Here is a 14,537-nt window from a genome sequence, read left to right on the forward strand (position 1 = left end):
CCACAGCGTGGACGTGGAGGGGGGAAATGCAGAGCCTTGCGTGCACTCGCAGCGGGAGGCGGGGCAAGGAGTGGCTTCCGGGGCTCCGCCTCCCCCGACGCATCTCAGGGTTGGCGCTACAGGACCTGGACAGTTCGGGTCGTCTGGTGGTGACTGCGTCCGGGATGGCATCGGACTCGGGGGACCGCGGGACAGCCTGCACGGTGAGGGTCGAGGCCTCGTGTGGGAGCCTCGCAGGGCAGAGAGCCTCGGCCCCTGGGGTGATCGTTAACTTGAGAATGGGGGAAAGAGCGGACACCTGGGTTGGGGCCTGGGGTCCAGGCTGGAATGTGAGAGTAGCAGGGCCCTTGGCGTTAATGTTGAGGGGCGTTGCTCCTGGAATGATCGTGAGTGATAATGAAGAAGGCGCTTGAGGAGGGGTCACGTGGGGCGTTACTCCAGGCCTTTGGGGTGGTCACAGGGGAGGTAGTGAAACAGGGTCACGCAAGAAGGTTCCCTAGCTCTCATCGGCCCGTCCTTGCAGCTGGAGTTCGCGGTGCAGATGACCTGTCAGAGCTGCGTGGACGCGGTGCGCACGTCCCTGCAAGGGATAGCAGGTAAGAACCAGATTAATTTTGCGCGCAGTCAGGAGGCCTCTGGATGGGGCAGGCAAATGTCTTAGACCAACCCTACTCCCATTTACAGATGCAGAAATTGAGACCTGGAGAGAGGAAGGAATGTTCTGAGTCACACAGAGACCCAGAGGTGGAGTCTAGAGTGCAGGTCTCAGGCCTGCCCTGCCAGATTCTTCTACTGGCTCTTAACTGCCTGCCCTTCTGGTGTCTTAAACCTCCAGTGCCTGGAGGGTGATGAGGTAGGCAGAGCGTAGTCCCCCCCTACAGGGGGTTTTCCCTGGAAAACAGGCAGTTCTTGCTTGAGAAACAAAATAATCTTGACAAAGCAAACAGCAGCCCTAGCCATGTTCCATCCTAGGCGGCCCTGATTCTTTTTTTTTTTTTTTGTCTGCTTTAGGTCTTCATTGCTGCACTTTCTTTAGTTGCGGCGAGCGGGGGAAGTGCGCGGGCTTATTGCTGTGGCTTTTCTTGTTGCGGAGCACAGGCTCTAGGGCGCAGGCTTCAGTAGTTGTGGCACGTGGGCTCAGTAGTTGTGGCGCACAGGCTTAGTTGCTCTGCGGCATGTGGGATCTTCCCGGACCAAGGATTGAACCCATGTCCCCTGCATTGGCAGGCAGATTCTTAACTACTGCGCCATCAGGGAAGTCCGGCCCTGATTCTTAAAAGCCAGCTAGCTGGTCTGGAGGTGACCAGCCACAATCAGAAAGATCTGAGAAGGCAGAGCCACCAGCATGGCCGTGGGAACTGCCTGCCTTTGATTCTGTTAAATGTTTATCCAGTCATTCAAGTATAGACCAGACACTGGGGGCTTTTTCGGGAAAAGTGTTCACAAGTGTTTCAGGCACAGCCTCTGCCATCAGGTAACATGAGCACACAAGCATTGCGCTGGAAAGAGCAGTTCTTGGAGGAGCTGCCATGTGATGGCTTCTGAAACTGGGACATTGGTGGCACTTGGCTCTGTATAAGGCAGCAGTGTGTCCGAGGTCTTTGGGGTGTGTGCTCTAGAGTCAGACTGTTTGGGTTCAGATCCCCCCTTTGCCACTTAATGGCACTAAGACCTCGTGCATGTTACTTTTTGTGTCTGTTTCTTCAGTGTTTAAATGGGCAAGGTAATGGAAGCTGCCCCAGAGGTTCATTGTGAAGAGTAAATTAGTGAATACATGTAAAAGCACTTTAGAAAGGTCTTTGGCATGTAGTGAGAGCTCACTAAATCTTAGGAATTATGAGAGGCAGGGCTTATAGGTGGTAAGCTGGTTGGGCAGAGGCATGAGGGGACAAATCTTTTTTTTTTGGCCGCACCGTGCGGCATGTGGGATCTTAGTTCCCCCACCAGGTATCGAAACTGTGCCCCCTGCAGTGGGAGTGCAGAGTCTTTTTTTTTGCAAGATTTTTTTTTTTGGTTGTTTTGTTTTGTTTTGTTTTTTTATTTTGCGGTACGCAGGCCTCTCACTGTTGTGGCCTCTCCCGTTGCGGAACACAGGCTCCGGACGCGCAGGCTCAGCAGCCATGGCTCACAGGCCCAGCCGCTCCGCGGCATGTGGGATCCTCCCGGACCGGGGCACGAACCCATGTCCCCTGCATTGGCAGGCGGACTCTCAACCACTGCGCCACCAGGGAAGCCCGGGAGCGCAGAGTCTTAACCACTGGACCGCCAGGGAAGCCCCTGATCTTTTTTAAGTTGTTCAAACTGGCTTATTTAGGGGTTCCATTTTCACTCCTCAATAGATTTTATGTATTTCTCATACGCTTCTTCACCCATTAGTTCATCTAGTTCTGAGGTGTTCCCTGAATGTCATCTTGATCAGCCAACCATCTTCATGACAACATTTGTGGACAAGTCCTGGATTTTCTGCAAGAGCTTCATTCATTTCAGTTACTTCTCCTGATAGAGGAGACTAGGGTTCGCCAGCAGCTCTCACACTTTCCAAAGCACCAACCTCCTCTTGTTGGTTCAATTTTGTCCCAACTTGAGGCAGACTACAGTAAACAACATCTCCCAAAGCTTCCTATGCAAAATTGTTGATTCCCACTGTTCCAACACCATTTCCTTTTGTTAGCCTTTCATGTTTGCCCGTGAATTTATGTGTGGAGAGCAGAGTGGGGCTGGTGCGCAGAGGCCGGGCAGCGCCTGCCCTCAGCCCCCAGAGTGCTTGGTGCTGGCTTCCAGTGCCATGTTTGCGGAGGGGGACAGATCCTAAAGCTGGGTTTGCTTTGACTGTATGTTTGGGAATGAGGGGTGAGTGTCTGAGAAAACTGAGCCATTTCACTGAGAGTGGAATGTTCTGACCAAAGCTTTCCAAGGCTGTTGGACTCTACCTCCTGTAAAACATTCTTACTGGGAGAGCAGACAGCTGGACTTCTGTTGGACATAGGGCAGTTTTTAACCCTCAGCAGGTTTCTTAGAGACCAGATAAAGACTTCTGGTGACTACGTTTTCTGGTCTGGGTAACTGGAAGCAGCTTGGCTTTCTCATGGGCTGGCCTCCCAGATGCAGAGAGGGAGACAGAAAGAGTGATTGGTTGACTTGCCCTCACCAGGAGGCCTGGGCTTTGGGAAGAAGGCTCTGCTCTCCTCCTAGGGGTAAGTGGGAGGACCTCCCAGCCCAAGGCTCACTTCCTTGAACTCTTATCACCCACCCTAGAGTCCCCTATGGCCTTATCTTTTCTCCCTCTCTGGGCTCTGAGCTAAACAGGTACTTACTACTGGCCTGGCCACCCTCCACACCAGCCAAACCGAACTGCTGCTCAGCTGGGGAGCCATCCTTCTTGGTTCAGACTCAGGTCAAGAGTTCGGGAAGTGCAGTCACAAGGAGCTTCCCACTGGGGCCCTCCCACTTTCAGTGCAGAGAAGCAGCTCTTCTTAGGAGACCCCAGAGCACCAACCTACCTGTGCCAAAGCACAGAAAGTCTTGTCTGCTGTGTCTAAAACTCTTTTTCTGTACTTTGGTCTTCACACCAAACCAGACCGCCTCACCTCTCCACGACCCACACGAGAACCTCACCTTTGGGCTCTCTGTTGCCCTTTCCGATAGCTTCTTCACATAGAAACCAGAGTGATTTTTTTCCTTTTTTATTTTCAATTATTTTATTTTATTTTATTTTTTGGCTGCACTGCGTGGCTCGTGGGATCTTAGTTCCCCAACCCGCTGGTCGAACCTGCACCCTTGGCAGTGAAAGCCTAACCACTGGACCGCCAGGAAATTGCTAAGAATGATTTTTTAAATCATACATCAGATGTTGTCACTGCTCTGCTTAAAATCCTGTAAAAGTCATAATATTTAAGAGCTTCCCATAGGCCAGGCACTGTTCTAAGTGCTATATGTGAGATAACTCGTTTAGGCCTTCAGTAGCCCGCTGAAGTAGGTCGTATTGTTATCTGCATTTGCAGATGAAGAAACTGAAAAGAAAACAGAAAGGTTGAGTAAGCTAAGGCCACACAGCTAGTAGGTGGCTGACTCAGAATTTCAACTCCAGAGCCCACACCCTCAACCACTGTACTCTGTGGCCTCTCCCAATGGCCTCCCCTTGCATTAAAATTAAATTCCAGGTTCTTTCCTGTTGCCTGCAGGGCTTCGTTTCATTGGTCTCCACTTACAACTTTGTATCTTATCATTCTCTTTACTCCAGCTCCAGCCACTTGGGCCTTTCTCTTCCTAGAACACATAGATGTTGTTCCTGCCTCAGGGTCTTTGCCCAAACTGTACCCTCTGCTGGAATGCTCTTCCCTGACTGCATTCAGGCCTTTGCTTAAAGGCTCAGAGAGACCTTCCTTCACCAGCCTAAGTGGCTCACCCCCCAGTTGTTCCCCAATGCCTGTTTCATTGCGCACACTTTGCACTATCTGAATCTCCCTGTGCATGTGTTTGATATCCATATTCCTGTGCTGGAGCACATGCTGCTTTATGGGGCAGAGACATCACCTGACTTGTTCCCTGCTGCATCCCTACTGCCCGGAACGGGGCGCATGATAGGCACTTAGTGTACATTTGTTAAATGAATGAATAGGCAAGTGAATCCCTCACACTGCATGCTTATTTGAGCTCTGGGAGCCTCAGACAATCAGTCCTTTGGGGCCCAGTCCTTCTTCCTGTGGGGCAAGGGGACCAAGCATCAGCTCTGGAGTTGGACAGGCTGCCTTCTGAGCTTTGATATCTCGAGCCAGTTGAAAAGCCCTCCAGCCTCATTTCTTCACTTGCCAGAGGAGGACAGTATCACTGTCCTGATGTGTGTAAAGCTGAGCACACGGCTCTTGGCATTCCCTAGAGGCTCAGAGTTCCCTGCCGTCCTCCCTACCACTTTGGCATCCAGAGTCACCTCTGGGTGGACCTGGAGCTCCAAGACTTCACGCTAGGTGGCCCAGGATGAGACATTGTGTTAAGTGACAGGCAGTTGGGTTATTTGGGGGGTTTTGTTCTGGCAGAATTGCCAGGTACTTGCCCGGGAGGAGATGGGTGTGTCTGTCTGACTTCTGTTTACAAATTCGGCCCCTCCCCCAACAGTGTCACCGATGGGGCAGGGGATCTGTAGAAGCAAGACTGCGGGACCCTTTGTAACCACAGGCCAAACAGACCTGCCTCTCGGGTGCTACCTCCTGCCAGTACCATCTCCCCGTTTTGCCTCGAGTTGGAAGGAATCTGAACAGCTGAGGTTCCTTGTGTGTGCCTCAGGGATTGTTACTCCCGTCTCTGCCTGATGGTTAATCCAGGTGTAGTCTTGATTCTCCCGCAGCCCGTGAGCTCCCTGCGGACTAGGACTGGTGCTTTCTCTGACCCTGGCCTCCTCCAGGCCCAGCACACATTTGTTGAACGAATACAGGGCGGGGGTGGCGGTGGGTGGGGGAACCAAGGATGAAGGGAATGCAGACAGTCAGTGCAGCCTTCAGTTCACACAGCATTGCTCAGCAGAGGGACACGCCTCACGTAACCTACGTCTTCTGGGCTGCCCAGGGCTCCCGGCTCCCATGGGCTCTACCCTTCCAGAGCAACAGACACACTTACTAAGATCAGAGCAGAATGGTTGTAAGCTCCACAGGTGAGATCATCCCTCACAGTTCCCAGCCATCCCCCGTGCTCTGGCTCAGGATTCAAGAGTTCTCTTAAAAGGTTTGTGAGCCCTGAACATCTGAATGACAGAGAAGCCCCTTCTCGTCCTTCTTTGAGGTGGCTCGATGGCCCTCAAAACTGAGCATGTGTCAGAATCGTCCCGCAGGTTGTGTATACACCAGGGTGACTTCAGGGATTTGGAGGGCAGTTGAGACCCTCTGACTTTTGAACCTGACCCTTGTGGACCACACAGAGCTCCTGCCCACACAGAGGATTGTAATCGGTGCAGCATGAGTTACATGGGAGAAGTGGGAACTGCCACAGGAGGATGGAGGAGGGGGCGCCAAGCCAGCCTGGAGGCTGGAGCTGCTTCTCAGGGTGAGCAGTATTCAGGTGAAGTGCTCGGGCTCTGGAGCTAGGCTGCCTGGGATGAGTTCCAGTCCCACCATTCACTACAACATGACTTGGAGCAAGTTGCTTAACTTCTCTGTGCCTCAGTTTTCTCATCTGTAAAGTGGGGATAATAGTGCCCAACTCACAGGGTTACTGCATTAATACAGGTAAAGTACGAAAAAGCCCACAGTGCATGTTCAGTAAATGTTAGCTTTCAGGATAGTGGTGATAGCCCCCTCTTTTTTATGTGTGCCAGCTTTACTGAAATATTCATATATCATAAAATTCATCCATTAAAGTATACAGTTCAGTGGTTATTAGTATATTCACAGAGTTGTGCAACCATTACCACTATCAATTTTCTATTTCATCACCTCATGAAGAAATTGTACCTTTCAGCTATCACCCTCCTACTCCCCTACCCACTAATCTACTTTCTGTCTCTATAGATTTACCTATTCTGGGCAATTCATCCAGAATGACATCATCTAATATGTGCTCTTTGTGACTGGTTTTGTTTTTGTTTGTTTGTTTGTTTGTTTGTTTTTGCGGTACGTGGGCCTCTCACTGTTGTGGCCTCTCCCGTTGCGGAGCAAGGCTCCGGACGCGCAGTCTCAGCGGCCATGGCTCACGGGCCCAGCTGCTCCACGGCATGTGGGATCTTCCCGGACCAGGGCACGAACCCATGTCCCCTGCATCGGCAGGCGGACTCTCAACCACTGCGCCACCAGGGAAGCCCTACCATAATGTTTTTAAGGTTCATCCACGTTGTAGCATGTATCAGTGCTTAATTCCTTTTTATGGCTGAATAATATTCCATTGTATGGGTACACATTTTGTTTATCCACTCATCATTTGATGGGCTTTTGGGTTGTTTTCACCTTTTGACTATCATGAGTAATGTGGCTATTGATAGCTCACTTTTATACATACACTTTTTTATTGTTAAATTTTTAAAAATTGAAGTATAGTTGATTTACAATGTTGTGCTGAAACATTTTTAAAAGAACCATCTATGTTTCAAAAGTTATAAATAATGCCTGGCATGAAATAAGAATTCACAACACTCCCAGGGGCAAGATGGCGTTATCCCCACTTTATTCATAAAGAAACAAACTCAGAGAGGTTAAGGGCCTTACACAGCTAGAAGGCAGCTTCAGAGCCTGCCTCTGACCATAGGAAGGTTGGTTAAGATGGGGATGGGGAATGGCCTCCTGATTCTCTCTTCCCTGCTCCCAGCACAGGGGTGCCAGCCCTCTGCTACCCACTGTCCCCTGTCTTCTCCCAGGTGTCCAGAGTGTGGAGGTGCAGTTGGAGAACCAGATGGTCCTGATACAGACCACCCTGCCCAGCCAGGAGGTGCAGGCCCTTCTAGAAGGCACTGGGAGGCAGGCAGTACTCAAGGGCATGGGCAGTGGCTTGTTCCGTGAGTAACCTTGGCCTTGGCCTCTCTGGGAGGGAGGTGGCCTGGGTGTGGTACAGATCCAACCACGGCCTTTGGGGGCTTGGGTTGGCGTGGCTTTAGGGACCCTGCGAAGTTATAGGGGGCTCTCTCCATGCCATTTCCAAGTTGATAAATGGGTGGGGCTGGGTGAGGTGGCGAGCCAGCCCTGGTGTCTAATACCTTACAGAGAATCTGGGGGCAGCAGTGGCCATTCTCGGGGGGCCTGGCCCTGTGCAGGGAGTGGTGCACTTCCTACAGCTGACCCCTGAGCGCTGCCTCATCGAGGGGACCATTGACGGCCTGCAGCCTGGGCTGCATGGACTGCATGTCCATGAGTTCGGAGACCTCACAAGGAACTGCAACAGGTGAGTCCTCTGTAACCTCCCTGTAGCATCCTTATTGCCCCAGTTGTGCACCCACTTAAGTGCAGGGGGCTGTGTTCAGCTTTTTACACACTCTTTCACATTTGGTCCTCACAAGTACCCTGGGAGGCATATACCCCAAGGCTCAGTCTACAGAGAAAACTGAGGCTCAAAAAGGTTAAATGACTTGTCAAAGACCCTAGAGCATGTAAATGGTAGAGTGGGGATTTGAACCAAAATCTGACCTAGACGCTCCTGCTCATAGCCACCTTACTGCCTCCAAGATGGAAGGTGACTCCTGGACACGGGAGGGTCAGGTCTCCATGTCATGGTGTTTGTCATGCGGTCGTGTTGTTTGCTCATCTGTGTCTCTCCTGGAAGCTTCTTGAGGGCAGGTCCCATGACTGATTCTTCTTAGTGCCCTCAGCCCAGAGCCTGGCACAGAGTGGGCCTGTGTGTTGAATGAGTGGGTGAATGAATAAGTGAGTGAATGAATTAATGAAACAAATGTAAAGTAAGAGGATGGATCACCTGGCCTGTGAGCTGTTGTTTCACTGCCCACCTGCTATCTTTCCTTCTTAGCTGTGGGGACCACTTTAACCCTGATGGAATGTCTCATGGGGGTCCCCAGGACTCTGACCGGGTAAGTGAAAGCCCAGAATCCTAACCACTAGCCACCAGGGAACTCCCCGACCAGGTAAGTATTCTTTTTGGACTGAGAGAGAACCCAAGGTCTCAGAGGCAGGGCAGGCAGCTCTTGGGGCTTGAAAGTATGATTCCTTTTTGTTGGGGTCTTTTTCCCTCACTTTTTTGGTTCCATTTAGAAACATTTATTGACACTTTCTGTGCTGAAGGCCTGCTCCCTAAGTTGGTTGCAGTGCAGTGAGAGAATCCTTGCAGGAGCCTGCAGGAGGCCCTGGGAGCCCAGAGCAAGCTCCTGATCCAGCCCGAGGGGTACATGCAATGGGAGAAAGCTTCCTGGAGAAGGTCATGGTGTGGAAGTTAAAGGTTTTACCTAAACTAAAAAGGCCGTCCCAGAAATTCCCTGGTGGTCCAGTGGTTAAGACTCCTCACTTCCACTGCAGAGGACCCGGGTTCTGTCCCTCATCAGGGAAGTTCCGCATGCCTCATGGTGTGGCCAAAAAAAAAAAAAAAAAAAAAAAAAAGGCTGTCCCTGACACTGCAGCTCCTGGCCCTGGAGTTTAATTTTACAACAGAGAATTGTTTCCCCATCGGCAGTGAGTCACGTGCTGCCTTAATGATTCTTGCCTTATCTGAGTACTACTTGTTCTGTTAGTTACTCAATGTTTTGATTTAAATTGACTGATTTTTTCCCCTTAGGTAAATTTAGTTATTTTTAACATTTTAATCTATCACTGAAGGTTTCAAACAAGTTCTAAAGTGGAGAAACTACAGTCCCGAACCCCCATGTCCCTGTCACCCAGTTACCAACTCATGGCCAGTCCTGCTTCATCTACACCCCTGGCCCTTCTCCACCATTATTTTGAAGAAAATCAAGACATCATTCATGTAATTAAGGTAGATTTATTTTTAACAAGAAACTTGATATGGCCACAGAAAATAGGAAACCAGTACTTCTAGCCCCAAGAGGAGGATCATTGTGAAAATAAATCAATGCAGACCTAAAAAGTGTCATTAGACTCCTGCTAGGGACTACAGCCTGCTTTATCTTTGTCAGAGTGATTAGTGAATGTCAGAGAGGCGTTAAAGACGTTTTAACACCAAGCTGAAATTTTGTCCTGGATGTCGTGCCAGGAGGACGGCCTCCTCTCTCAGTGATGGGATGTTTCCTAATGCCCTGTCCACACACACCCGATTCCGTCTCCTCCACCTGCGGTGCTATGTGTTCCCCTCCTCAGGGATTCAGAGGGGATCATGCCTCTGAGCCACACACCAGGCCACTTGCTCCTCCGCCCAGTCCTGGAAACGCCTCCCCCTCCTTTATCTTCTTACCGCAAAAGGCCCCAACACCGGCACAGCAAAAAGTGCCAGGTGTAAGCAGCAGATGTCGTAAAGGAAAACAAGATAAAGCAGAAGTGGCTCTTCTTGCTGCTTGCTCCACAGCCCCATCACACAGCCCCACCCACCTGTGTGCAGGGGAGGGCAAACAAATGAAAACGTGGTGTGTGTTTCTTAATTCATGTAAGTGATTTTTGTTTTTTTGGACTTTTGACAGCTCTGTCACATTTCTAATGATCAAAGTTTTTACTCCTCGCCCCCCGCCGCCTGGGGAGTGGGGGAAACCTTTCTGTTGGGGCCATTGCATAGTGACATACTTACGTTCTGTGTGTCAGTTATCTATTGCCGAGAGTCAAATTACTCCAAACTTAGGGTTTTTTCGGGTTTTTTTTTTGCAGTACGTGGGCCTCTCACTCTTGTGGCCTCTCCCATTGCGGAGCACAGGCTCCGGACGCACAGGCTCAGCGGCCATGGCTCACGGGCCCAGCCGCTCCGCAGCATGTGGGATCTTCTTGGACTGGGGCACAAACCCATGTCCCCTGCATCGGCAGGCGGACTCTCAACCACTGTGCCACCAGGGAAGCCCTTTGGGGTTTTTTTTGGCCGAGCTGCTTGGCTTGTGCAGATATTAGCTCTCCAACTAGGGATCGAACCCACAGAAGTGAAAGCGCCAAGTCCTAACCACTGGACCACCAGGGAACCCCCAGGTTTAAAACAATAAGCATTTGTCATCTCACAGTTTCTCTGGGGTAGGAATTCGGGTACAGCTTAGCTGGGGGCCTCTGTCTTCGGGTCTCTCAAGGCTCGATGTGGGGAGCACCTGTTTCCACACGAGCTCATGTTGCTGTTGGCCGGCCTCAGGGCCTCCCTGGCTGTTGGCCAGAGACATCAGTCCTTTGCCAGGTGGGCCTCTCCCTAGGCCAGTGCACAGCACAGCAGCTGGCTGCCGTCAGAGCAAGTGAGTGAGAGAGAAGGCATCCAAGACAGAAGCCACACTCCTTTTGTAACCTAAGCTTGGAGGTGACGCCAGGTCCAGCCCACCCTCGTGGTGGAGCACACAGGGTGTGAATCCAGGGGGTGCATCTTAGAGGCCGTCTTCCTCACTGAAGAGTGCTGAGCAGGAATCAGGCAGGTGAAGAAGGGAGAGTGGGAATGGAGGCTCAACAGGGGATGCCCCGTAGACAAAGCCCTGGAGGCTTGAACCAGCAAGATGGAGGTCTGGGAACTGGCAGCCCTGTGCCTCTTAGGAAGTGGAGTTTCTGAAGGGCAAAAGACCACCTCGTGACCTGTGCCTTGGCCTGGGCCCCTCTCGGGGCAGGGCATCTGAAGGGGCTGGAGCCAGCTGCTATGTTGTACCTGAGCCCTTGGTATAGGCAGAGGAAGACTTGAGCAAGAGCTACGTGTCCAAGCAGCCATGATGACTGACATGTTCCTTTTGGATTTCAGCGTCTGGTTTTGTCCAGACAGAAGTGAATTCAGTGTGGGGATTTATGTCCAAGCCTGGTTGTCCCTTTGCACATCTCCTAACTGGTTTCTAAGCTTCCTTCCCTTCTCTCCCCATCCACCTCCAGTCCTTTCCCTTCATGCACGGTATTAGAGGAATTGCTCCAAAGCATGGAGTGACCGACCAGGTCACACCCCTGCCTGAAACCTTTCTTGGCTCCCCAGTACCCAAGGGTACAGATCTCACGTGGCTACTTGGTGTGACATTCAGTGCCACCTGGCCCAGTTCCACCCTCCGTGTGCAGGGGAGGGACTAGAAAGCCTGCGTCTCCTGACCCTCTGCTGCCGGATCATGCCTCTGAGCCACACACCAGGCCACGTGCTCCAACGCCCAGTCCTGGAAACGCCTCCCCCTCCTTTATCTTCCTACCACAAAAGGCCCCAACACCCGGCACAACAAAAAGTGCCAGGTGTGAGCAACAGATGTCCTAAAGGAAAACAAGATAAAACAGAAGTGGCTCTTCTTGCTGCTTGCTCCTCAGCTCCATCACACAGTGACATGCTTTGTGACCCTGCTTTGCAGCAAGGCCATGTGTACCAGCCCATGTTGGCTCAGGCTCTTACTTCTGCCCAAGTGTCAGGTTGGGGGCAATTTATTTGCACAGACAGACATGGGTCTCTGTGACTCATCAGTAGGGCCTTGTCACCAGGAAACACACTCACTGTTGTGCTAACCCTATGTTTTGTAATCACTAGTCTGTTCCATGTCTGTCTCCTCACCATGCTCTCTGAACCCCTTGAGGGAGGTTGACCACATATACACCATCACGTCCCACCCTGCCTGGCAGAGGGTGTCTAATGTAGGCAGAGCTCAGTAGCTGTGTTAGGACATTTAAAAATATATTTATTTATTTATTTGGCTGCACCGGGTCTTAGTTGTGGCGTGCGGCATCTTTTTAGTTGCGGCGTGCGGAATCTTTAGTTGCGACATGCAGGATCTAGTTCCCTGACCAGGGATCAAAGCCGGGCCTCCTGCATTGGGAGCGCAGAGTCTTAGCCACTGGACCAGCAGGGAAGTCCCAGGACATTTTTATTGCCTTCAAGGGAGAAGGTGGGCAGAACCAGGTCTTGGGGCAGGAGACGCCCTTTGCCCCTGTTTTTCTTCTTTTCCTGGAGGCCGGATGTCAGGGAAGGGATGCTGGCTGCCTCTGATGGTCGAGAAGCCAAGCTTGGCCAACTTAAGCCCAGGGGAGCTGCAGACTACCAGGTGCTCACAGAGTCATCGGGAGGCTGGAGAGGTGGGCTTGGAAAGAAGCAGGAACCAGGCTAGATTCTGAGGCTTGGATGCAGACTGGGCAGCAGCCTTGTAGGAGAAGCAGCCTGGTCTAGTGACATGACTCCCGAGGGAGGGGGTCACTGGCCATTTTCAGCGTGCTGTCATTCAGTGTACCCAGGATTTTAGTTCCAGGGAGAGAGAGTCCAGTTGCCTTCCTTGTGTCCTGGGCCGTCCCTTCATCCTACCAGACTGGACCCGTAGGAGGACACTGGTACTTTTTTTTTTTTTTTTAATTTATTTATTTATTTATGGCTGTGTTGGGTCTTTGTTTCTGTGCGAGGGCTTTCTCTAGTTGTGGCAAGCGGGGGCCACTCTTCATCGCGGTGCGCGGGCCTCCCACTATCGCGCCCTTTCTTGTTGGGGAGCACAGGCTCCAGACGTGCAGGCTCAGTAATTGTGGCTCACGGGCCCAGTTGCCCCGCGGCATGTGGGATCTTCCCAGACCAGGGCTCGAACCCGTGTCCCCTGCATTGGCAGGCAGATTCTCAACCACTGCGCCACCAGGGAAGCCCAGGACACTGGTACTTTGAGGAAGGAGAACCAGATGCTGGGAAGCCAGAAGTTAGCAGCCATGTCCCACGTGCCCTTTCCCCCCGGGTCTCATTGCAGCACCGCGGAGACCTAGGGAACATCCACGCTGAAGCTGATGGCCGAGCCGTCTTCAGGATAGAGGATGAGAGGCTGAAGGTGAGGTGGAAAAGAAGGCGGGGACCTTTCCTAACAGGTCCACTGTCTGAGGTCTTTGTCTCCCCTCAAAGGTGTGTGATGTGATTGGCCGAAGCCTGGTCGTCGATGAGGGAGAAGACGACCTGGGCCAGGGTGGCCATCCCTTGTCCAAGATCACAGGGAACTCAGGAGAGAGGTGAGTGCTGTGCCTGCAGCGCCCGCGGAGACCGGGAGGGGCCAGGCAGGTGCTCATCTCAACCCCACTGCTCTTCCTCAGGTTGGCCTGTGGCATCATCGCACGCTCTGCTGGCCTTTTCCAGAACCCCAAGCAGATCTGCTCCTGCGACGGGCTCACCATCTGGGAGGAGCGAGGCCGGCCCATCGCTGGCGACGGGCGAAAGCAGCCCGCCAGTCCCCCCGCCCACCTCTGAGCACAGCCTCAGCCTCGGGTCTGTCACTGTCCTCCCTGCTGAGCACTTCCAGAGGGAGGCCCTGCTCACCCAGTCCTAGGAGAACTAGTGTGTGGGGTGTGTCGGGGTTGCTGTGATCTTCCCTTGGCAAATTAAAGTTTTATTTTCATATGGAACTTGGTGTTTTGTCCATGTCCTGTTGTCCCTTAATGGGCTTAATAACCACAGTCCCTCTGCCTCTCTCCTCCCTGTCGAGGGCCACCTCTTGGCTTTAGAGGCAAAGAAAACTGGATTCAAAGCCACACAGTTCCTGAGGGCTGTATCTTCTCCTCAGGGTCAGAGTGAAGGACCATAGCAGACATATTTCTGTTTGTGGCCTGTCCCCCTCCCTTCACTATGGCCAGTTGGAACCAAAATGGACACCTGACCCACACAGGGCCTTGCTTTCCCAGAGAAATCAAAGTGGATCCAGCTTTAGTTTCTCCCTGGGGTTGGATCGGTAACATGGGAATGTGGGAACTGTGGGTGGGCCTCTTCTCCCTGCATTATGGACCGAGTATCAGAAAAAGCCCATCGGCTGAGGAGGAAGAATGAGGCAGATATACAGGGAGAACCTAAGGGTCTCGGGAGAATGCCAGATGCTCCGGAGTCCGCACTCCGGGCCTTTCCTGAGGCCAGCGACCTCCTGACCTGGGAGTCAAGAGACCATGCCCCCACCAATGCATCATCACCCAGTTTCTAAAAAAAATTAATGTGGCTTGAGTTGATTTCCTTACTCGCAAGTAAAAGACTCTTAATTAATCAAGTAAATAAAGTGTTTGGCACAGGGTATGTTAAGGGAGCAGTGC

At 51.9% G+C, this 14,537-nt stretch overlaps 1 protein-coding gene across 2 annotated transcripts; it reads left to right on the forward strand.

Annotated features, from left to right (window-relative positions):
* The first annotated feature begins 67 nt into the window (after positions 1 to 67).
* CCS (copper chaperone for superoxide dismutase) lies at positions 68 to 13,865 on the forward strand. Of its 2 annotated transcripts, XM_081239817.1 has the most exons (8): positions 68 to 203; positions 524 to 596; positions 7,337 to 7,474; positions 7,680 to 7,857; positions 8,437 to 8,497; positions 13,223 to 13,300; positions 13,372 to 13,475; positions 13,557 to 13,865. In XM_081239817.1, exons 1-8 carry the CDS (start codon positions 165 to 167, stop codon positions 13,708 to 13,710), a joined length of 825 nt encoding a protein of 274 aa, XP_081095943.1. In that variant the 5' UTR covers positions 68 to 164; the 3' UTR covers positions 13,711 to 13,865. The 2 variants fall into 2 exon arrangements, with proteins under 2 accessions (XP_081095943.1, XP_081095944.1); XM_081239818.1 differs by lacking the exons at positions 68 to 203; positions 524 to 596 and adding an exon at positions 5,909 to 6,033.
* Positions 13,866 to 14,537: the final 672 nt, after the last annotated feature.

Source organism: Mesoplodon bidens (genome assembly GCF_964165515.1).
Source record: "Mesoplodon bidens genome assembly, chromosome: 7".
Classification (NCBI taxonomy): Eukaryota; Metazoa; Chordata; class Mammalia; order Artiodactyla; family Ziphiidae; genus Mesoplodon; species Mesoplodon bidens.

Coding starts and splice junctions, on each gene's coding strand:
- CCS (XM_081239817.1), top strand. CDS start 165: ATGGCATCGGACTCGGGGGACCGCGGGACAGCCTGCACG. Junction 7,858..8,436: donor CTCACAAGGAACTGCAACAG/GTGAGTCCTCTG, acceptor TTTCCTTCTTAG/CTGTGGGGACCACTTTAACC. Junction 8,498..13,222: donor GTCCCCAGGACTCTGACCGG/GTAAGTGAAAGC, acceptor GTCTCATTGCAG/CACCGCGGAGACCTAGGGAA.